Genomic DNA, 22,796 nt, shown 5'->3' with positions numbered 1-22,796 from the left:
GCACACTATATGCCATCAAAGCAACCAACTTTTTATTTTTGTGCATATGTTCAGCGAAGGTCCTGGACTTCTAAACCCTAGAAAATATAATGGCAAGGCTTGAAATGCCCTAAATAAATAATAGCTTTCTATGAACCAGTTTCATTTTCCATGCACTGCGTGTGACATGACATCATGACACAGAAGTGGTCACATAAGAGCAGACCATGGCGACCTTTTGGCACTCGTTGCTCAACTTGCTATATTGTCCATCATGCAACTACTTTGGGTTGCAATATGAGTAGTAGGTAGTCCGTGCTTGGGGATCGACAAAAGATGACCAGGGAACGTGCTCCAAGTGCACGGCTAATGTAAGATGCTCGACACCTGCTTTGAATGTGTCCTGGAACGCGGGCGATCAGACTTAAGAATTTAAGGAACAATGGAGTGAAGCCAGACCTACCTGAAAACAATTTTTTAGTGATGGGGAAGTTTGCAAAGGCACTGCTGCAGTTCTTGCATGGCGCAAAGTTGGAAGCTTTTATTTAACTCTTTTATTTTCATACCTTGCAGCAATCCTCACATCATGAATAAAGGAAAAAGGAAAGAGTAATAGCATAGCAGGAAAATGTGCTATCTGGAGGGAGTGCCATAGCACTGCAATGTACTGCTGCCATGTGACCACTTTTTGTTTCATGAATTTTTTGCATGAGCCAATGTGCTATTCCATGTTGTAACAGCAGCAAAATGAAAAGTGTTTTTTTCTCATAGTTGCTGCATGCTTGGAAAGTAAAAAAAGACTACATAATGTATTGTTTGCGCACCTTCTTGCTTCCAGTATGCAAATACTATGTTTTGATCGCAAGCGACGGGCTGTGGCTGTTGGTTGCAGAAACATGTTACTCCGCTTGATCACACACAAAAAAAAAATATATCTATAACACTTTCCATCTAACAAATAGGTCACATTTTGCGGCATAACAGTTTGAGATGATGTTGCATCAAATTATGTGATGCATACCTACATCTTTCTTTCAAATGTGGAGCACTATTTTTAGTCCTGAATGCGAGCAGTGGGAGCAGTTTCTAGCAGTTTTAGCTTTGCCTGCTATGTATGAAACAAATACAATTCTTAACTATAGTAAGATACAAAGTAAAAAAAACAGCAGTTGGCAACCAAGGCACATGAACCTCACAAGGTAGTGCTATTCCACCATCCAATCACCGAAGCAAACAAAATTATTGTAGTGTGACCTTTTTAAAAAGGCATCGTACTTGTTACATTTGGAGCGTCTGTTGTTCTTGAAGAGTCTTAATCGGTGGAAGCGATAAGGTGTTCAACAGACATGGATGAAGTGTATGGAGTTTGAGCATTTCACTCTTCAAACACAGCTCATTTCACTGCTGAGCTCGTTTTACTCATGAAACTTCACTGCCAACTGAATTGAAACTTGACAATAAATACTTGCAGCGAAGCAAGCATTTTATACCAATTCAACAAAGAACTAGGCTTTTACCGAAGTTCCACTGTAATAGACGAGTGAAAACGTATGAAATCACGCACTTATATTATGCATTGTGGTTACCGTCATATTTAGGTAACAAGGAAAGTTTGATGTACGAACTATTTGCAGCCTCACGGAGGAACAGTGGCTGGCAATTATGAAGGCTTGGGCGGGGCTTCACTGCAGGCTTAAGTTGTGTCCGACTATAGGCTACTTCACATTGATACAAAAATGAAGTGTGAATTGCTATGCAACATGCATTCATACCTTAGCTGTGTAATTTTGTTTGCACGCTGAATGACCGGAACCTACAAAAGCAGAAAATAGCACACAATATGAAGCAGACATCACATGCTCTGATGTCTCTCAGTTGTTTAAGTTTATAAGCTACAGCAGCTTCGCTAGCTTGCTTTCTTGTCTTGCCTTTTTATTTTGTTTGTCTTCACATGTTTGCAGCTGCGCTCAGTTTGCTCCGAATTGCGAGTTTGCATCCCGTTAGACTGTTTAAGCTCTGTAAACAAGGTCTGAATAAGCGCACTACTGCGCTCTCCACTAAACTGCATCAAGAGACGCACCACTACAAACCCACTACAGATTCATTCTGCTCCGTTTGCTCCTCAAGAAATTAACTTTTACCGTGACGCTTCAAACAGCGGTCGAAACAATCAAACAATATCTAGAGGGGACAGTGCTAACCTGCTCGGCAGAAAAATCTGAGCTGTTGCTGTACAGACCGACGCACAGAGGTCGCAAACCAGGCAACTACAGGGAAGGCCTCACCCATAGAGAGGAGATACAGTTAAAGATGGCCGATGGGAAACCCATACCCAAGGTCGATAGGATCAGGGTACTGGGGTTCCTCATCGAAGCAAAGGGCAACAGCGGAGAAACCCTCGGAAGACTGGAGGGAACTGTAGGCAAATCATGAGGCTAATGAGAAGGATAGCAAACAAACGTAGCGGGATGAGAGGAAAACACGATCAGGTTAATACAGGCCTTCGTAATAAGTAGAATAGTATACGTAGCGCCGTGCTTGAAATGGCAGGTCGCGGAAAAACATCAAACTATAATGCCTCATTCGAAAAATATACAAACTAGCCATAGGGCTACCGATCAGAACCAGCACGGACAAGTTGCTACAATTAGGCCTACACAACACGATAGATGAGCTCATTTGCTACAATTAGGCCTACAAAACACGATAGATGAGCTCATTGAAGCGCAATGTACGCCACAATATGAACGCCTCTCTCAGACTAGAGCAGACAGACACATCCTAGAGAGGCTAGACATAGGTTACCACACACAGCACAGTGTCAAGGTGGACATCCCGAAAGAGACGAAGGAAACAATGGTAATATCCCTAATACAAAAGAACATGCACCCAGAACACAACAAGGACAGACGTGAGAACAGAGCGAAGCAGATACAGAAGAAATTCGGCAGCAACAAGGACGCAGTCTTCGTAGATGCAACTCGATAAAGTCGCAGACGAGGGTTTACGGCAGCCATAATTGATAGCGAGAAACAGTGCAAGACGTGCGTGACAATACACACCACAAGTAACGAGACAACGGAAGTAGCCATAGTGCTTGCAGCAGCTCAGACTAACGCAACCGTGATAGTCAGCGGCTCTCAGATGGCAATAAGAAACTTTGACAACGGCCGAATCTCCCCGGAGGCACTACGCATTCTTCTTGGGGGAGGCCAAAATTGCAAAAGAAAGATATACATCACATGGACACCCGTTCACACCCTCGTGGAGGACGGCAACAACGAGGCGGCACACGACACGGCTCGAGGGCTTACGGACCGAGCCACAGTCGCAAGTGGCACCCTAGCACTCTCTGGACGTGACGGTGCAGTAAATGAGTGGGAGTTGGAGGAGAGAATGACCACATATAATGACATCACGAAACACTATAGGTTTCAGAGGGGCATATTACCGTGACCTCATGCAAAATTGACAAAAAAGCAATTTGTCGCATGGCGGCAGTTACAAACTAGGACGTATCCGAATCCTGTGCTCTCGCACATCATATATCTGGATACATATCAAATGGACTAATGCAACACATGTGAATCCAGAGCCACTCTGGAGCACATATTATGGGAATGCCGAGGGATATATAACAATAATGAGAACGCTACCTCTAGCAATAGCCTTCGCACACGCTGGGAAGCCGCGCTGCTAATCTCCGCCTTCGAAATCAACTATGGGCCGTCCAGCGGGCCGAGGATGTCGCCAGGACCCACGAACTCCTGTCCGTAACCTTAGTGGGGCCTTTGGCCCTCCCCACCAACTCGCAGGGGACGCAATAAAGTTATTTACTCCTCCTCCTGGCATTCGCTCTTTATTCGGCACACCACCCATAGTGTGTCGATAGTGTACAGCCGCGTCCACGTCTGTATAGAGCGTGCGAGCAGACTGCCTTGCTCTGCGGGGCGACAGCGTGTGGCAGTTGCGAGATCTGATGCACTGTGCCTAGGAGCATGCGCGGCCTAATATACATGTAGACCTGCATTGCACAAGTGGCAACATTGAAAAGGGCCATTGTTTAACCGAATATGTACGCCTCCTCAGGGCACTCTTGGTATCTCCATGCCAAAAGATTACGCGTTTCAGCCGATAACACGCGCCCAACTCTCACAACAAACTACTGCATGTGCCCTTTCTGGCCCTTCCGATTAGGCGGTGATACGAAAAAATGATAACGCCAACGGCATAAAAAGAAAATTGAGGCAATTTTTTATGCCGTCTTCTGCCTGCCCTTGGCGCTTATAGATAATGTGTTATTTTGTATTTTGGCACAACATTATTTATTATAGGACGTGGCGTGTTCAGCCATTGCCGAAGAAGAGAAGCGTCAGCCTACGGACAACGTTTCCACAAGGGGCCTTGTGGTTAAAACTTTGCCTCCTTCCTGAGGTTCCCCTTGTTAGGCCGCTGCGGACTACTTCGAGTCCCCGTCTTTCTGCGGCTCCCTTTTTGTTCTTTGGAGAAAACTACATTATGCTCCATACAATAGCCATTAGAGCAGCAATGACCACTTCATTGGATCAGTAGGGTTATATTACGACTTGTACTTTTTAAGAATAAGCATGGAAACACTGAGAAAAAGAACAACTTTTATTTATGCGAAAATATGAACGAGAAATAACGCGTATTTTCTAATAAAAAATGGGTCCTCCATGATTCTTTTTCACAGTTTCAATCCTCTTGGGAAGAAAGTCGTACAGCTGATTCACAAGGTCTGGCAGCGGTCGGAGACAGTCCCACTCCTTTTTAATAGCTAACCAAAGCTCGTCAGTGATGACTGTGGCTAAACCTGCTTTCTTGGCTTGATTTGACTTCATCATTCCCCATACATTTTCTATGATATCTAAATCGGGGCTTCTCGCAGGCCAGTTTAGCCTTGTCACACTTAAATTGTCAGCGTGTGCTGCACTGCCTTTGATGTGTAGATTGGTGCGTTGTCCTGTTGTAGCCAGTCAAGTCCATCTGGGAAAGGGCCATCGAGAACATGCGGCATGAGCGCTCTCTCCAAAACGTCCATGTACTATTCAGAGGTCATCTTCCCTGAAAATCGATTCAATGGTCTCAAACCCGTGTGGCTGACCGCACCCCACACGTGAACGGTGGTGCGCCCGCTTGAAAGGGGACCCAAGACATAGCGGTATTCTTACCTGCGGGAGATGTGTCATTGACATATGCATTGAACTAATAGCTATTGCGCTAACATTTTTTGGTAAATCAGCATATACCATGTTACAAAAAAAAGAAAGGGAAGTGCTTGATGTCAATTAAAACTTCGCTGAGTAAGGCGAACTCCGAGACGATGCAGGAAGAAAAAAAAAGTATTAGTTGCGCAAAATGCTGAAGTTAAATATCCTATTACACGTCGCAACGGCTTAGAAGCTTGACATTACACAAAAGGCACTTTCATTTTCAAGCAATGCTGTTCCTGAAAGAAGTGGGGAACTACCCAGCACTCACAGCCAGTAACAACAGTAGGAATAAGTGACATACCGGCAGTTGCGCGGATGCCACACCCACCTTTGCTGGTCCCAACCAACGGGTGCAGAACGAGGCCTCAACCGTGAACACAACCGCGCGCTAGTTGTTCGGGCACCAAGACTCCACTGCAGACGCAAACTCGAGTCGCTCATTGCGGTGTCTTTCATCCAGCGTCACTTTTTGCGCTGATACTCTGCCCCTTATACCGGCTTCGTGAAGCCGTCTCTTGATTGTTGTAAGGCTCATATTTCTGAGTCCAAATTCATCCCTTATTTCTCTGGCGCCGAGGTAAGGATCGGTCACAGCTGCTGCCACGATTCAGCGATCCTCATCTTCTGATGTCACCTGCTGTCGACTTGCACTAATCACTAGTTCCTCCTTCACAATAAGTAGCCTGAAGGACCCTGTTAACTCTGGGCATAGGGCGCCGGGTAGCTGCGCATATCGCTCTTTGGGACATTGTGCGCTCCATAATAGCAATTGCGCGTCGCTCATCCGCTGTGAGTCAGGGAGCCATTGCGAATAGATTCTGTGAAAAGGTTTGACTTCTATGTCTAATATAGGCAGCACGCATGTGATGTTGTCATGTCGTTGGCGATAACATTATCTGGGATTGGTGAAGACATAGTTTTTCAAATCAAGTGCCGTGACAGAATCGCACGAGTTATCACTCACGTGCGCAATTCCCTTGTCATCGCGCGTAGTAAGTCGGCGCCCTCGGGTAATGTGCACAACAGGCAAAACACGTGCGCTTACCAACATAATTTCTAGTTTAAAGCAGCGTGCGCCGATCTGCATGCCTATTAGGCCGCGCATGCTCCTTGGCACACCTCGTCAGACCCCGCAACTGCCGCAAGGCGTAGCCCCGCAAAGCAAGGCCGGCTGCTCGCGCGCTCTACACAGACGTGGTCGCGGCTGTACAACTGCTCTTCGTCTTGCTTTAGCGTGGGATGGCCGTGCGGCTATGAGCGACATTCACGAAGTCTTTTCATTAGGTACGTTTAAATCGTACTCTTACATTTCTCAATATATTGACTTTGAGCAATATGACTTCGAATTGCTCAAATTATGTGGAATATACTCTGTGGTACAATGCTACGACACAAACCAGCCACAACAGAATCGTCCGATGTCTACAGCCGTCATTCGCTACTGCTGGGTCTGCAACTTGCGTAGCCAGTTCGATTAATCATGTGTTATGATTTTAGTGCTACTTTACCACCAGGCTGCAAACTTCAACAGCACAACGTAACACTGCTGTACTTAGACGGGCGAAGGCTGCACATCAGTCCATTAGGCCAAAAACACTAATGCAAATTACCTTTAGTGATGAATCGGCGCTGCGAAAAGCTGCTTGCATGTTGTCGTGTTTTCTTTAACGCCCGCAACTAACTGCACTTCTTCCACCTCGGATTGCTTGGAGATTCCGTTCAGCAGGGTCTGGTGCAGCAACCGCAGCAACCTCTGTGGTTCCATGGCCGGCGCGACATTCGTGGTATCGTGACTCGCGTCTGCTATAACCCTTTCGGCTTCGACAATGTCGAGACGGTGCCATAACTTTAGAGCAAGAACACGCGGGCAGTAGCGGAATAGTTTCGCTTCGTGTTCCGCCAAGCGAAACTCCCGCCCACGCTCCCGCCACCGGCTAAAGCCCCTCAATTTTCCAAAAGTAGCGCCATTCTTAGATCTTTCCGCCACCCCGCTCACCCAGGCGCTTCCTTCTCCACTCCTCCTGTCGCCCCAGCCTCCTCCGCTTCCCCATTGGCCAATCTGTGTCACGTGAAAGCGGGCCCCGCGCTTTTGTATATTTTTTTCTGTCCGGCGCAGAGCAGGCGCCGCGCTTTTGTATATCTTTTCTTTCCAGCGCGCTGCGACCCCCAATCTTGGGCCTGCGACCCCCATTTTTGGGCCTCCGCGACGAAGTACGGCAGGCGGTTTGAAGGAGCGCGGTAGTTTTATACAATGTGTTAGGGCCGAGTGCTTAATTGCGATGCCGTGCTGCTGCGCCTACGGTTGCCACAACAGACCGAGTGACGGCAAAAAGCTTTTTGTTTTACCATCCGCCGGGCGCAACGCAAAACGAAGAAAAGTGTGGATTCACAAGATCGGGCGGGCTGACTTCGAGCAAGTGGCAAAGAACGCGCGGCTTTGTTAAGTGACACGGCTCCTCCAACCTCTTCTTTTGACGCCCGTGTCAAAACGGGCCCGTGTCCAGTGCATTGGGGGTGCGTTAAAGAACCCCAGCTGCAAAAAAAATTAATCCAGAGCCCCCATTATGGCGTGCCTTATGAGATCGTGGTGTTGGGATGTAAAACCCAAGAATCAACTTTTCTTCTGTCTTGTGTGCCTTGACTGTTCCAGTTAACGCAACACTGCTTCCTTGTGAAAACTTACAACGCAAAAGAATACAGACGCACGTAGTATACAGAGATAAAATTAGCACTTCAACAAAAGTGTTGCTGGTGCCAATGAGGGAGGGGGATAATTATTTTCTGAACCTCTTTCCAGTTGTCCCATCAAGTTCCTTCTTTCTTTTCTATCAAATTCTAACCATTTGCACTGTAATAAATAAATAACGATTTCATATGCTGGTAAGTTGTTAAAATTATCTATACCGCCTATGTGTGAAAACGTTGCTCATGGCCACCACAACCTGTGCATGAGCTACGTACATCTGTTAAAGGCGCGGAACAGAAACGGCCCTGCTGCCAGGCATTGCTGACCGCAGACAGTCGGAATCTCTCACGCGCCGGCCGAACAAAAGCATCCTGCAGGTACGTAAATTAACCTACGAAACCACGTGCGCATACTTTCGCGCTGTCAAAACCTGAAACTCTGGTAATTACTCGCGTGTCTGAGCACACCGCGTGCTTGTGTCGTGTTTCAGGAACACGAACTTTCAACGTGCGCGCGCTTTACGCCTTAAATACGCCTTGAATAATGGTGCTTTTCTCTATTTCTTCCGCAAATCCGACACGACATTCTTAAGGCCAGTTACCGACTGACAAAGCAAGATCTAGATTGAAAAAACTGCTCCGCAGGACTCGAACGAACTTTTCCGCGGATTTCCTCCCGTAGCGTGTTAGACGTCGTCTGCTACGGCAGGCCCACTGCCGGCGGCGCCACCGTCGAGGCCGCGCCGAGCGGAGGAGGAGAGAAGTGAATGGCGCTACTTTGGGAGATTGAGGGGCTTTACCACCGGCTGCACGTAGCCATCTTTGTCTACCTGAGCAGTGTTGCCAGATTGCGCCAGCATACGTACGGTAATTTACTGAGCAAGCGCCCACTGAAATATTAAAGATAAACGCGAAAAATAAAAAAAGAACCTAATAGGTGGGCGCTTGTTCGACATGATTGAGAAAATTCAGGAGCATGTGGTCGTTGGTTCTTGCTTGGCCCAGCTCGGTCCTTGGTAGCGGGCGCGGCGTTTTCAAGAAAGGAAACGTAAGCAAGGCAATTGCAGATGAGTATCGTTGAGCGCACTCTTACAGCACTTTGCATCCTTTGGAGTGTATATTTGACCCACAACGATAATCGCATAGATAATCGTCATCTGCCTTGCTTGCGTTTCCTTTCTTGAAAGCTCGGCGCTCGCTACACTCTAAGAACAGTTTACACCCTTTGGCTTGCCCCTTCTGCCACACAAAAATAATCGTCATCTGCCGATGCGTTTCTTTTCTTTATCGCTGCGAGCCCGGAACTTTCCAGTAACGAACGGCACGCGCGTTATCAGCATAGAACAGTTTACACCCTTTGGAGTGCCTCTTCTGATAACGCGCGTGCCGTTCGTCACTGGAAAGTTCCGGGCTTGCAGCGATAAAGAAAGGAAACGCATCAAGGCAGATGACGATTATTTTTGTGTGGCAGAAGGGGCAAGCCAAAGGGTGTAAACTGTTCTTAGAGTGTACTTTCCTGTCGAGAATGCTGCGTCGCACTAGATAAATGCGCATGCCGTTCGTGACTGGGAAGTACCGGGCTCGCAGCGTTAAAGAAAGGAAACGCGGGCAAGACAGATGACGATTATTGTTGTGGGACAAGATAAGCCCCAAAGGGTGTAAATTTTTCTAAGAGTGTTGTGTGGCAGAAGGGCACCCCAAAGGGTGTAAACTCTTCTTAGAGTGTAAAAACAGTTGCACCCTTTGGGGTATATATTTGCCACAGAACAATAATCGTAATCTGCCTTTTTCACATTTCCTTTCTTGAAAACTCGGTGCTCGCTACTTTCCTGTCGAGAATGCTGTGTCACACTGATAATGCGCAAGCCGTTCATGACTGGGAAGTACCGGGCTGACAGCGTTAAAGAAAAAAACGCGAGCAAGACAGATGACGATTATTGTTGTGGGACAAGGCCCAAAGGATGTAATTTTTTTTTTAAAGAGTGCACCACACGCGCCAAGTTTTCTTTCAGTTTGTTTAAGATACCGGAGTGGGCGCTTGATTTGTACATGAAAGAACATGAAATCTTGCAGTAGTGCGATTTGCACACACCATGAATAGTGTGGCACACAGCATCCCAGTAACTACATACAATCAGGACTCCTTATCAGGAAAAGTGGATTCTGGGTGACTGCTGGCAACAAGAGTAAGCTGTTTAACTGGATTTACACTGAAGTTTTGCCAAGTGAGCATCCCCACAAGCAGCTTAATGAGAATAACCTACCATTTCTGAAAATACCAAAATGTTATGACAGAAAATGTGCTTGATGTTCCAAGGTAAATATACCTGGTAGCGAAGCTTCCATAGGAGCCCATACATTCAAAACATGGTGCTTCATCGGCGGTTCATGGGGCTTAGCGCCATCTGTATGTGGAGGGAACACTTCCGGCGGAAGAAAAAATAATGTGACGCTATATCCGTTAAAAACATAAGTGATGTCATTTTGTTTTTGAAGGTGCGAAATTTGCTTTGCCTACCTTTAAAGCCATATATTCAAATGCCCCGCCATTCGACTTAATGGGCGTTTCGAGCTTTCAGCGCTGAAAGCGATGCAGGAAAAGGCTAGCCGTATGGTTGTCGAAATCGCACCCCTGCACAGAACATACATTCGCTGGAGGCTGACGAAAGCTTTAGGTGCAGAGTGCTGGTCCTATCATTGGATGCCAAGCCCGTCATCCAGCGCAGTCGCACGAAGACAACTAAACAATTATCTGGCGATCATATATACTTTTGACTGAACAGGTTAAGAAGTGATGAAGCTACCCGCGTCGCCAAATTCAGACAAATGTCGACAAGCAAAACAGCGCAATGTGTGAGGGGGGCGTATTTCAACAGGTGAACTTTACAAATATCAACAGCTGCATTGAGAGTGATAGTGGTGTCAACGCCCGCTGTAACAATGGACGCTGAAAAGAAATGTATTGATTATAATAAAATTAAATAACCTTGCATTTTCTTAATTCGTCACAAATACATAAAATTGACCAGAAATTTTATTTTCATTGAATGAATCTGTGTCTCGCTTGAATTAAAAATAGTTTTTTTCTTTCCCAATGTTTGTTCCCTCCAAACATAGTCACGCTTCAATCGCTGCTCCCATAACCACTCTTGCTGATGGTGGTGACAATTTGTATTGAATTACTTTTAGCCAGAAGCTTCGCAACCTATTTGGATTGACCTTGGATGTTCTAAGACTATAGGGTTGTATGAAACTGATAAGTAGCTGATCCATAATGAGGGCTGTTTGGAAACAGCCTATCAGTTCTTATTAATCCTCCATTCAGCTGGCCAGAAGTCAGTGCTACTAGGGGTTACACATATGCACACACACAATCATCAAGCCATGAATAGAAAAGTTAAAGCTCATTTATTTCAAAATATAAGGTGATGAAATGCAGAAAAGTTGTGTTTTCTGTGTCCTTGTTCAAACAGTTAAAAGTAAAACAAATAAAAACAAGCTAATCAATGCAACCAGTGATGTATGAAAACAGATGCCCAGCAGTGGCAAATCTGGCATGGAAAAAGCCTCTAGCGCACCAAAAATGAGCTAACTAAAATGCTTTCCTCAATCTACAACATGCAGGCATGCCTATAAGGCTAGCAGCAACAACATACACACCCACAATATTACCAATAAAGAGCTACAAGGGCCATAAAAGACAATCGCTTGGTGGCATTGTAAACAGACTAAAACAACTAGCAACTTGCACAAAAATAGCAAAAGCAACCCGTTGGAACTTTTGCAGTGCATCAATTGAACAAATCAAGAATTCAATGCATGTACATATAGTAGTGTATGATAAATATAGCTTGTAAGCATTAATGTGGATCACACAATTATAAAGACAGATAAGCTTTCTACAGCATCTTGAACACACGCTTGAATAGCTAGAACCACATAGAAAGAAAGAAAATTACATGGAAAGAACAAGCAAGCGACTACACATGTCGCAAAAGCTGCGGTTCTGCAGAGCACCCGCCTCAAAACAAAACTCTTGTGTGCATTCGTGTAGTAATGGAATGCAAAAGAGCTTAAATCAGTGTGGGTAGACTGATTCATCTAAATTCCACACAGATAACAATGTGTATTATGAATATATTACTCATCCATGGTAGATAAATTGAGATTTAAAAACATTTCACTAGCGTAGACATCTGTGGTGTACCAACTTGCACCTTTCTTTCTTACAGGAAATCACAATGAACACGCAGAAAGAAAGTAAATGCCACACACAGACTGCTCTATTTGCTTACCGCATTTTGATTAGAGCTCACTAATGATTAGAACATGAGTGCAAGAAAGGTGATGCTTGCCAGCTGCTAAACAAATAAGTTGTTATCACAATCCATTTATCTTCTGCTATCTCAGTTTTTAAACTTTAAGCTGCATTGTTGACATTCAAGCTCAACTGCTACTTGAAGCAATCAACCGGCCTTACCACAAACATTAGTACATTTCAAGTACATTGTATTCACCTGAAGCTACAAATATCTTTGCGTGCCCCAATAAGCAACTGGATCATCTCAACATGCTTCCTTTTTCTTTCTTGGACACAGAACTTCAGCACTGCTATGCTCAGCTAACACATTATGATGTCATAGGTGGATCATTCTGCACGTTTGTGGATGAGGAACACCTATGACATCACTCGCACCAATCACACACTGGCTTTCTTAAAACTTGTGAGGCATTAACATTAATCATGAATCGTGCAACAAACAACACTTCTACACCCTGTTAACTTGGCGACTCTAGGCTGATAAAACATCACCTATGTTAAATCTATTATTTTTTTGCCTTTTAAAGGAGTACTGACACGTGTTTCAAGTTATAGAAATCCTATCAAGTGCTTCTTGCTAGCAAAGGTTTGACATTTAGCTGGACGGTTGGAAAACACTTATATTTTAATTTGATACTAAAATTGGTATTGAAATGCCGTACCTGGTGTCAGCAAGATCACTGCGACATGATGACTGAGCAAAATTTGCTGACATCCTATAGCAATAAGGCTAGGTATGACGACGTTGCCTGTAAATTATGAACTGGAACACTGCGCACATTTGTTCTGGCATCACTTGCATGTGATAGCTGCAGCTATTGCAGGAATGGAGCAAGCCAATGAATCATAATGTCCTGACACAAACATCTCCTCAGTATTGAAAGCGAAACTGGCTTGTAGAAACAAGCATTATGATAAATTATTCAGGGCATTCCGTTACTTGCCAGTATGTTTTTCTAAGCTTCAGAGGGTTTGAACTTTCTTTTAAGTTAAAAAAGAAAGAAAGAAATAATAATAACAAGCCAGAAATATCAGGTCAGTACTTCTTTAAGATCACATGACAACTTATTTAATGTACATGTTTTCACAGAGCTCATGTCTCAGCACGCAAACATCAAATGCATGAAAGCTGCACAGTAACGATAATGGCTCTGAAGACATAAGACCCGCACAACAGCCACTCAATCAACGGGATACAAAAACGATGCTCATGACAAGCTCAAAAGCCAAACACTATCAAAGTCTATTCAATGCTGAAGACTGCAAGCAGAAAATTTTGTGTAAGATGCCTTTAAACAGCTTTGAACACATCACATTAGAAAAATGGCAAGTACAAGAGTAGTACAAGATTTAGGTATTAAAATCTGCTTAGCCTTACAAATATTTTCGAAAATTTCGCTAGCGAAAATATATGACCTTGAAATCTGGCTCTTGGTTTGTTAAGGCACACAGTTTCATCACAACCTGGTAAACAGCCAATCATGTACATAGGATGTTTACTTACAAGCTGCCACAAGGGAACTGACACATCTAACAGGCCATTCCTGTTGCCTGGCTGCAGGCTGGAATGTATATATTAAAGCAAGTAATTCCGTGCAAATCACATCATCAACTTGCTACAATGTGCAATATGAAAACAGCAGACCCAAAATTAATTTAAATATATGCCTTTCTTTAATTCTCACTGTAAAGAGTATCGGATAGCTTTCAAGTGACATTCTGAGTTTTAGCCAAGAAATTGCTTCCCAGCATCTCAATTAGCACCTGGGTACTTGCGAAACCAGGTGAGATGACTGAAGCATATATCAAATGAGCAAACGCAAGTGTTAAGGTAGAAGTAAGTGTGCCTTCAGATTACAGGGGACAAAAAGAAAAGGACCACCTAATACATGCAAAATATTAGCCACAAAAGAACCAAGGCCCCTGTGCAATGGAATCTCAGGCCATGTTCAAGGTGAGATTCATGTTGTGGTCCTGTTGGCAGCATTGATGACATTGTGCGCTGTATTGTGCACACTGTATCCAAAGTCAAAAAGACAAGGGTACAATCAAGGGCTTGCAATCTTGGTATCAGTTAACAGTAGAGGTAGACGTTCGTCTTGACCGTGCAGGGCTTCATGGAAAAAGGAAGGAAAAATTTTACTAATTAGAACATATTAAGTACAGAATACGGTGCAGCCTTGAAACAATTAGGTCATTTGAAGCATGAAATTTTAAGAATGTGGAGTGAAGTTCTGTAACAGGTGCCAGCCAACCTATGCGACTTTGCTCCTACAAACTACTTGTGAAATTATTTCTATGGTCATATACGTTTAATTTCAGAGTTGCACTGATTTGTGATTAAGTGCTCCTGCAACGTTATGACACTGAATTTGATGACTGGAGTAGGTGGCTTTTTCTTGAGACACACTGTCGGGTACCAATAGGTGCCGCAGGCCTACTGCGGAATAATCAAGCTGTGAATTAACACAGAAGTTTGAGTGAAGTGGAAGCAGGTGTAACTGCACTATAACTTGACAAAAAGCAAGTTGTGCTGTGTAGCTTTAACAAGACACAGTGCTGGGAAATAGAACCACACACATGGAATGCTTGATGTCTGTATTTTTTTTAAAGCTGTACAGCATGACTTGCTTTTTATAGTAAAGAATTAACTAGCTTTTACACAACATTTGCCTGCATTGTGAACTTTAGCCACCTATCTGGCGGGTGTCTTGGCTGCCAGAATTCATGTTTACAAGCACCAGTGGTAATAGATCTCGATGGTTATCAACAATAATGCCTCACACAATGCTAAACATACTGACAGCACAAGAAGTATTGCTTTAGTAAAACGAGTTCCTGGGCGAGTTGGTCACTTAGTGCAGGCATAACAGCAGCGCCAGAGAACACACACAAAAGAAAGGAAAACTGACAGACATGGACAATGGCTGCACTCACAACTGATCTTATTCCATGAAAAGAAGTTGAATATAAAGGCTGCTTCACGCATGCGCGTTCGGAGACAAAGAATGCATGCCACCACAACACCCCACAAAGTACATTTTATCTTCTTCCTGAGAAAAGGTCCATTCTGAACTATATAACACAATTGACGTATCACTAACGCAATCACTGCCCTTTCTGTTTATACGAAAGGCTTCCAGTAGCTCTCATGCAGTCTGGTCCTTGCCCCTACCTAATATCTTCGCACTCTCAAAATGTGGTGAATACTTCTTGCAGAAACTGCAGTGCTGTACTAAGCGCACGTCTTCACTGCTTTCTAAAGTTCATTGGTGCTCCTTCAGCCGATCATCCAGGCATCTGCCAGTTTGGCTTGCATAGGCTTTTCTACAGGACAGCGATATCTCGTATACTACTCCTGATTGGCACCGCACATATGGCCTGGCATGCTTTTTTTCCACATCTACCTTTTGCGGATTTCTTGCAAGAGATACAAGGGCATAGCTTGGATAGCTTACCTGGAGTGGAAAAAGGAGCGGTACCCCAAACCTGCCAGCAACCTTCTTCAGGTTGTGTCAAATTTTGTGTAGGTAAGGTACCACTTCCGGTGGCAAGCTTCTTTCCTCTTCCCTCGTCTTCAGGCTCGTCATGCGCTTCTTCACTTTCTTCAGGAGGGTCTCGGCAACAGCCGTCACGACCAACTGAGGGTAACCAGGAGCTAAAAATCTTTCCAATTGACTATTAGAGCTGGTTTGCATTTCATGCTCGCATGATTGCTCCAGTGCTGATACCAGGCATAGGTTCCCGATACTTCGTTTTACGACCTTTGAATGGGCAGACTCATAAGGCAAGAGCTGCTTTTGTACACACGGAGCATAGGCCCAACACACACGCTTCGCTGACTTGCAAGTGAACGTCAGTCCCTTTTCATGCTTTTCGAAAGCATCTAAACTTTTATGAACAGTAGCACAGTAGTGTTAAGGGCTCTTGTCCAATATGATCAAAAAGTCATATCGGTACACTTTCGTGAACCGATACATTGATGATTCTGGAGTAAAAACAGAGCATAAAATCTGGTCAATGCTAGCTAAAGAAAAATCACCTAAAATGGGTGCAACGCATTATCCAATGCAAATGCTTTTGGTCTGCAAATAGTGCTTGTTATTAAAAGCAATAAAACTACTTTGGAGATAAAAATCTGAAAGGGTAAAAAAATTGTCAACAGACATGCCAGCCGAATTCTGGAAAGGAATGACGCCACTCTTGTCAATGCACTGCTTCAGTGCTGTGAAGAGCTCTTGGCGAGGTATTGAATAATATAAATCTTCTATATCTACAGAAAACGTACAGCCAATGCTCTATTTAGACTTCAGAAAATTGATAATTTCCTCAGAATTTTTTATAAGGAGAGGGTCAGTGATGGTCAATGCTTTTAACAATTTTTGAAGAAACTGGCTAACAAGCAATTGCCAAGTCCCCTTTTCACTGACTATAGTGCGAAAGGAACATCAGGTTACTGCGTCTTGGCACTAAAAACACTTCCAATGCATTGCCTTTACAGTTGATAATCTTGTCACATAGCATGTCGATTCCAACATCCCTGCAGAAGCTGGCAACCTTTTGTTTGTTGGAATCGACATGCTATGTAACAAGAAAGTACTTTTATTGCTTTTAATAACAAGCACTATTTGCAGACCAAAGGCATTTGCATTGGATCCTGCATTCCACCCATGTTAATTGATATTTTTTTAGCCAGCGTTGACCAGACTTTATCCTCTGTTTTTAATCCGAACGAAGTCACGAAAGTCTACCGACACGTTGACGATTTTTTTATCATATTGGACAAGAAGAGCGCTTTACACTACTGCGCTACTGTTAATAAAATTTTAGATGCTTTTAAAAAGCATGGAAAGGGACTGACATTCACTTGCGAGTCACCGAAGCAGAATGCCCTTCAGTTTTAAGACATACGTGTAAAGATTGGTGAGGAAACTGCGTGTTGGGCCTATGCTCCGCGTGTACAAAAGCCGCTCTTGCCTTATGATTCCGCCCATTCAAAGGTCGTAAAACAAAGAATTGTGAACCAATGCAGGTATCAGCACTGGAGAAATCGTGTGTACATGAAATGCAGACCAACTTTAATAGTCAATGGGAAAGATTTTTAGCTTCTGGTTACCCTCAATAGGTTGTGACGGCTGTTGCCGAGACCCTCCTGAAAAAAGTGATGAAGCGCACAACGAGCCTGAAGACGAGGGAAGAGGAAAGAAGCTTGCCACCGGGAGTGGCACCCTACCTACGCAAAATTTCGCACAACGTGAAGAAGGTTGCAGGCAGGTTTGGGTTATTGCACATTTTTCCACTCCGGAAAACTATCCAAGCTTTTCCCTTGTACTTCCAGCAAGGAATCCACAAAAGGTGAATGTAGAAAAAAGCATGCCAGGCCATATGTGCGGTGCCAATCAGGAGTGGTGTACAAGATACCGCTGTCCTGTGGAAAAGCCTGTGTAGGCCAAACTGGCAGATGCCTGGACGATCGGCTGAGGGAGCAGCAACGAAATTTAGAGAGCAGCAAAGACATGCGCTTAGTACAGCACTGCCTTTCCTGCAAGGAGTGTTCGCCGCATTCTGAGAGTGCAAAGATATTAGGTAGGAGCAAAGACCAGACTGCACGAGAACTACTGGAAGCCTTCCCTATAAAGAGAAAGGGCAGAGATTGCATCAGTGATACGTCAATTGTGTTATATAGTTCGGAATGTGACCTTTTCTCAGCAAGAAGATAAGATGTACTTTGTGGGGTGCTGTGGTGGCACGCATTCTTTGTCTCCGAACGTGCATGCGTGATGCAGCCTTTATATTCAACTTCTTTTCATGGAATAAGATCAGTTGTGAGTGCAGCAATTGTCCATGTCTGTCAGTTTTCCTTTCTTTTGTGTGTGTTCTTTGGCGCTGCTGTTATGCCTACAAGTATTGCTTACCTAGGAGGAGGGGGTGTCCTGGATGGGCGGCTGGGAGGAGGCGTTGACCTTGGTGAAGGGCGTTTGCGCATTCTCAGAGAAGAGTACTGAGAAGAAAACCGGGTCAGAGCATCAGCAGCAGTTAACGCCATGCTATCCAAGCAACTCAATGCCCTTCTGAAGACATAAGTGTATAACCTTCTTTTGTAGACAAAGCGACACCATCACCAAGACTAGGTGGCCAGGTTTTGCTCTAAATTGCAACCTCGAGACTGCATTAATTGCGGTAGCCACCAGGCCCACCCGCAACATTTGAAGTATACAGCAGATATGACTAAAGATAAGTGACAACCTAAGTACAGACAAAACCACATGGAGCTAAAAGACAATGAACATAACGAAATCACAGGGGAAGTTAAATGTGGCTTTTGCAGCATATATAACTAAAAAGTTCATTTGGGACATATCTTTGCCTGAGACAGAGATTATTTTCCAGTCCACATGTATGAAAAACATGCAAGTGCTGTTTGGCAGCCGCTACACACACTTAGATGAAATTTATAAAGTTTAGAAATGAATACATTCTAATGCCTCACACAAGTAAAAATTTTAATTAGGCTACATGAATTTAGTGTTTTTAAATGAATTCCTGGAAATTGTAGAAATTTAACATTGCAAAACACCATGTTTTTGACTACCTTATGCCTCTTCAGGAGAAGCAGATAATTTTATAACAGCGCACATGTTGACACATCCATTTTAAATACAGTCTGTATATTTTATTATGTCAACATACATTTTTCATTGCATAAATACAGCATTGCACACTTGGTCAATCAATATGCCTAACTTCATTATTTTCACACATATTTACTAATAAAGTGGGAGCATAATACAAGCTCCGTCGTATATCACGAAGTGACCAATCCATATAAGTGCAGCAGCAGTTTAGTGCAGTACCTATGTATTACCTTCATGTTTTTAGATGGAAAAATCGAAGTTGGGTTCAGGATAAGGCTTCATCTTAAACTGTATGCATACAGTTTCAGTGAAATAGGCAGTGTAACTTTACTATATTCAACTGTGACATCCCCTCTTTCAGCACAGTATTCAAGCTTATAAACTAAAGCACATTTTGAACTATTTTCATGGTAATTAAAAACAATATCATTTAGTTTGCCTAAAATATTTACTTAATTGAAACTGAACAGAAACCATGCACATTTACGGGATGCTTCCACAACCAGTCGCTAATAAGTAGCAATCCACAGCAGCTGACTTCAGCTGTCTGAGTATTTACTAAGTGGTTAACAAGAATGCTGCGCAATCAAATCTCATTATAATAATGTCGCATACGACACGAAAATAGCTTAATGATATCTAATGTTTGTTGTAATCATAGGTATTTGTTGCATGCTGACATCAGCTAAATAAATTTTAGATTCACTTCGTTATATCTGATCATTTGTTATATAGAGGCTCAACTGTGGTGTTTTGAAGAAGCCTGACAAATGTGTAAATTAGATTGCGTAAAACATGCCATAATGTTCCAAAATATAGTCTTACTTACGTGGAACACACTGTACTGTAAAAGGTACACATAAACAAGGTTAGAACCTTGGTTATAATATAGAGTAATTAATAGTAGCGTTCAAGTCCAAACAATTAAATCATGATGAGTAAGCCATAGAAAGTCTGCTTGCATTACTATATATTACTTAGTTTCCAGGCTATAATGTGAATAGAAAAAAAAAGGTTTCAGCTACATCCTAAATGCCATAAAAGAACTACTCTAATAATTATAAATATCTGGTATTTACCTTGAATGCCTACAAAAAATTGGAAGAATTGACGAAAGAAATGTGTAGTTATGAAAAACAAAGTGTTAAAATAAAGCACAGAACATGTACAGGGTGTGTTTCAGCTAACTTTAGCCAGAGTTTAAAAATAGGCCAATGCACTCTAAGACGATGCAGCCAAATGCATGTTGGTCACTTTTGTATGTGGTGTCATGAAATTTGTTGTATTTTGCCTAATTAGATAATTAGCCAAGATTAATTAACCAACTCCTGATGCTACGAAGCTAGGAAACGAATTCAAATTAGAAAGTTACAGAGCGGTTTGCAAAATTTCCGAATAAACAGCTTCTGTCCTTCTATTTATTAAGTATCAGCATATTTAAGCTTACTGCAGATGCCCGTGAAATAAAAAAAACACCTTGTGACATGCCCGCTTACGCGTTGTGATTGCATTGCTCCCAAGCGTTCTGCACACTAACAAACGTAGCATTTAGCCGGGTGTGCTGCCACTGCGTCTGCTTATCACTATCATGAACCGCCGTGAGGGAAGCACATCACTGGTGTAAATTGCACAGCCAACCCTTCGTCACTGCCCTGTCGCCTTTTAAGCGGCAGCACGCTCTGCTAGATGCCATGCTTATTTGTACGTAGACAGTTTGGGAGTGCTGCAATAACGGTGCGCAAGCGGGTATGTCACGTGGTATTTTTTTTTTGTATTTCGTGGGCATCCGCAGTAAGCTGAAGAACACCAATACTTAATAGATAGAAAGTTAGAAACTGCCTAATCGGACGTTTCGCCAAGTGCTCTATAAGTTTCTAACAGGAATTTTTCGCCTAACTTAATTGCTTCAGAAGTTGGTTAATTAATCTTGACTAATTATCTAATTAAGCAAATTACAAAAATAGCATGACCCACTACATACAAAAAGCTGGCATAAATTGCATTTGGTCGTGTCATCTTAGAATGCATTGGCATATCTTTAACCCTTTCAATGCCACTCCCGAGATAACTCGGGCGACCACACATGCACACCCCCTGCCTCGCCCGAGTATACTCGTTTTGGCTTTTTAACTCACTCCCTGCCGCTCCCGATAATACTCGTCTAAAAGAAAAATATACAAGCATGTAGCGCCATCTAAGGAGATCCCACGTAAATAACATAAAACCAGTAGGATGATTTTTCAACAGGTGGCGCGCATGTTTCTACGTCCGCGTCGCTTCGTCTTCGTCTCGGCAGAGCAGCCATGGCGAGGCAGCGTTCCACGTGTGTCCGCTCTTTGACGGACGAAGAAATTCAAGAACTGCTTATGAATTCGGACTCTGACGACAGTGACAGCGAGGAAGCAGCCCATCTAAGTGCCTTGTCGAGTGATGAGAGTGATGAAGAGCCCCTACCACCGAGAAATCCGCGAAAGAAGAGGAAACTTGGCGAGCGGGATTTCTGCTGGAAGAAGAAAGAGTTCAAACCCCAGGAGCATGCTTTCGATCCAGCTCACTCAGGAATCTGCAATGACATCACAGCGGCGTCCAGTGAGCTCGAGATTTTTGAAAGTTTGTTCACGCCGGACATTGTGGAAGCAATTGTGGACCAAACGAACATTTTCCAGTGCCAAGTACGTGCCGCGCTGACACCGACGCCAGGATCACGTATACACCAGTGGAAAGATGTGACTCCACGTGAGTTTTATTTATTTCTTGCTGTCGTAATGCTCATGGCTCATGCAAGAAAAGGCAGCATTGCGCAGTATTGGTCCACGGATCCCCTCTTGAGTACACCTGCATTCTCGAAGCTGATGAGTCGCAACCGCTTCCTCCTCATTTTGAGGTTTCTTCATTTCTCCAATAATGAAGATCAGATTCATGGTGACAGGCTGCACAAGGTGCGCTCGGTTTTCTTGACGCTTCGGAAAAACTTTCAAGGTGCGCTATCTCCATACCAGGATGTCTGTATTGACGAAAGCCTGCTTCTTTTCAAAGGGCGATTAGCATTCAAGCAATATATCCCATCCAAGCGAAGCAGATTCGGCCTAAAATCATTCGTACTCCGTGATGTGAAGACAGGCGTAGTGCTGGACATGGTGTTGTACACCGGATCCTCAACTGAGATCAACGATTCTGAGATGGGATATGGAGCCTCAGTTGTTATCACTTTACTGGACAAGTACCTGGGCAAAGGGCACGTCCTCTGGGTTGACAATTGGTACACCAGTCCCGCCCTCTTCACCTACCTTTTCGAAAAGAAGACCAATGCTTGCGGTACAGTCCGGAAGAACCGGAAGGGTATCCCACGCGATGAGAAAAGACTGGAAGAAGGGGAAACCAGCGAGATGTGCAATGATCAGCTTCTCTTCGTCCGCTGGAAAGACAAACGTGAAGTGCTCATGCTCACGACGAAGCATAAGAGTGGCATGGTAGAGTCCGGGAAGGTAGACAGTGTAAAGAACGGCGGGTTGCACAACAAGATTGTCACCTTGCCACCCGATTACGACAAGGGGTGCAAGACGCGCACCTCCCGCTCTCCGCCGCTGCAGCTGCGAGGCGTTCAAAGAAGCGACCTTTGCGCTGGAATCCGCCGCCTTCCTCCAGCCCGCTTCGACATTGTGACAAGACGAGTTTGGTGTGGGGACAATGATTCCAGAGTTCCTCAACGCGGATCTGATCTGACACGCCTGAAGAAGCTACCGCGGGAACGTCTTACTTTTGCGCTCTTACGGTTCTGCATGTTGCAACACAACGAGCGACCCTCGAGCGGCGTCGATTTTCCGGAACGGCACCACCTTCAACGCCGTCGCTTGGGCTTCGGAATGTGTGTGCCTTTGTGTCTGTAAACTGGTCTTCAGAGCAGCTGCAAGTTGGTGATGTGTAAACGAACAGCCGCCGCGT

General features: G+C 44.0%; 1 protein-coding gene across 4 annotated transcripts in view; it reads right to left on the bottom strand.

The window, feature by feature from the left end:
• Positions 1 to 11,287: 11,287 nt before the first annotated feature.
• Kank (kank) overlaps positions 11,288 to 22,796 on the bottom strand; it is a 79,823-nt gene continuing 68,314 nt past the window's right edge. For 3 of the 4 annotated variants that reach the window (XM_065433976.1, XM_065433975.1, XM_065433977.1), the window contains exons 16-18: positions 19,684 to 19,698; positions 18,135 to 18,220; positions 11,288 to 14,332 (exon numbers count right to left, since the gene is read on the bottom strand). In XM_065433976.1, coding sequence (XP_065290048.1) covers positions 14,290 to 14,332; positions 18,135 to 18,220; positions 19,684 to 19,698 — 144 coding nt within the window. In that variant the 3' untranslated portion in view covers positions 11,288 to 14,289. The remainder of the gene's footprint in view (positions 14,333 to 18,134; positions 18,221 to 19,683; positions 19,699 to 22,796) is intronic. The other variant, XM_065433978.1, reaches the window with a different exon arrangement.

The sequence above is a fragment of the Dermacentor albipictus genome, chromosome 9 (genome assembly GCF_038994185.2).
Source record: "Dermacentor albipictus isolate Rhodes 1998 colony chromosome 9, USDA_Dalb.pri_finalv2, whole genome shotgun sequence".
Taxonomy (NCBI): Eukaryota; Metazoa; Arthropoda; class Arachnida; order Ixodida; family Ixodidae; genus Dermacentor; species Dermacentor albipictus.
The sequence above is the reverse complement of the archived record's forward strand: the minus strand, read 5'-3'. Positions and strand labels throughout refer to the sequence as shown.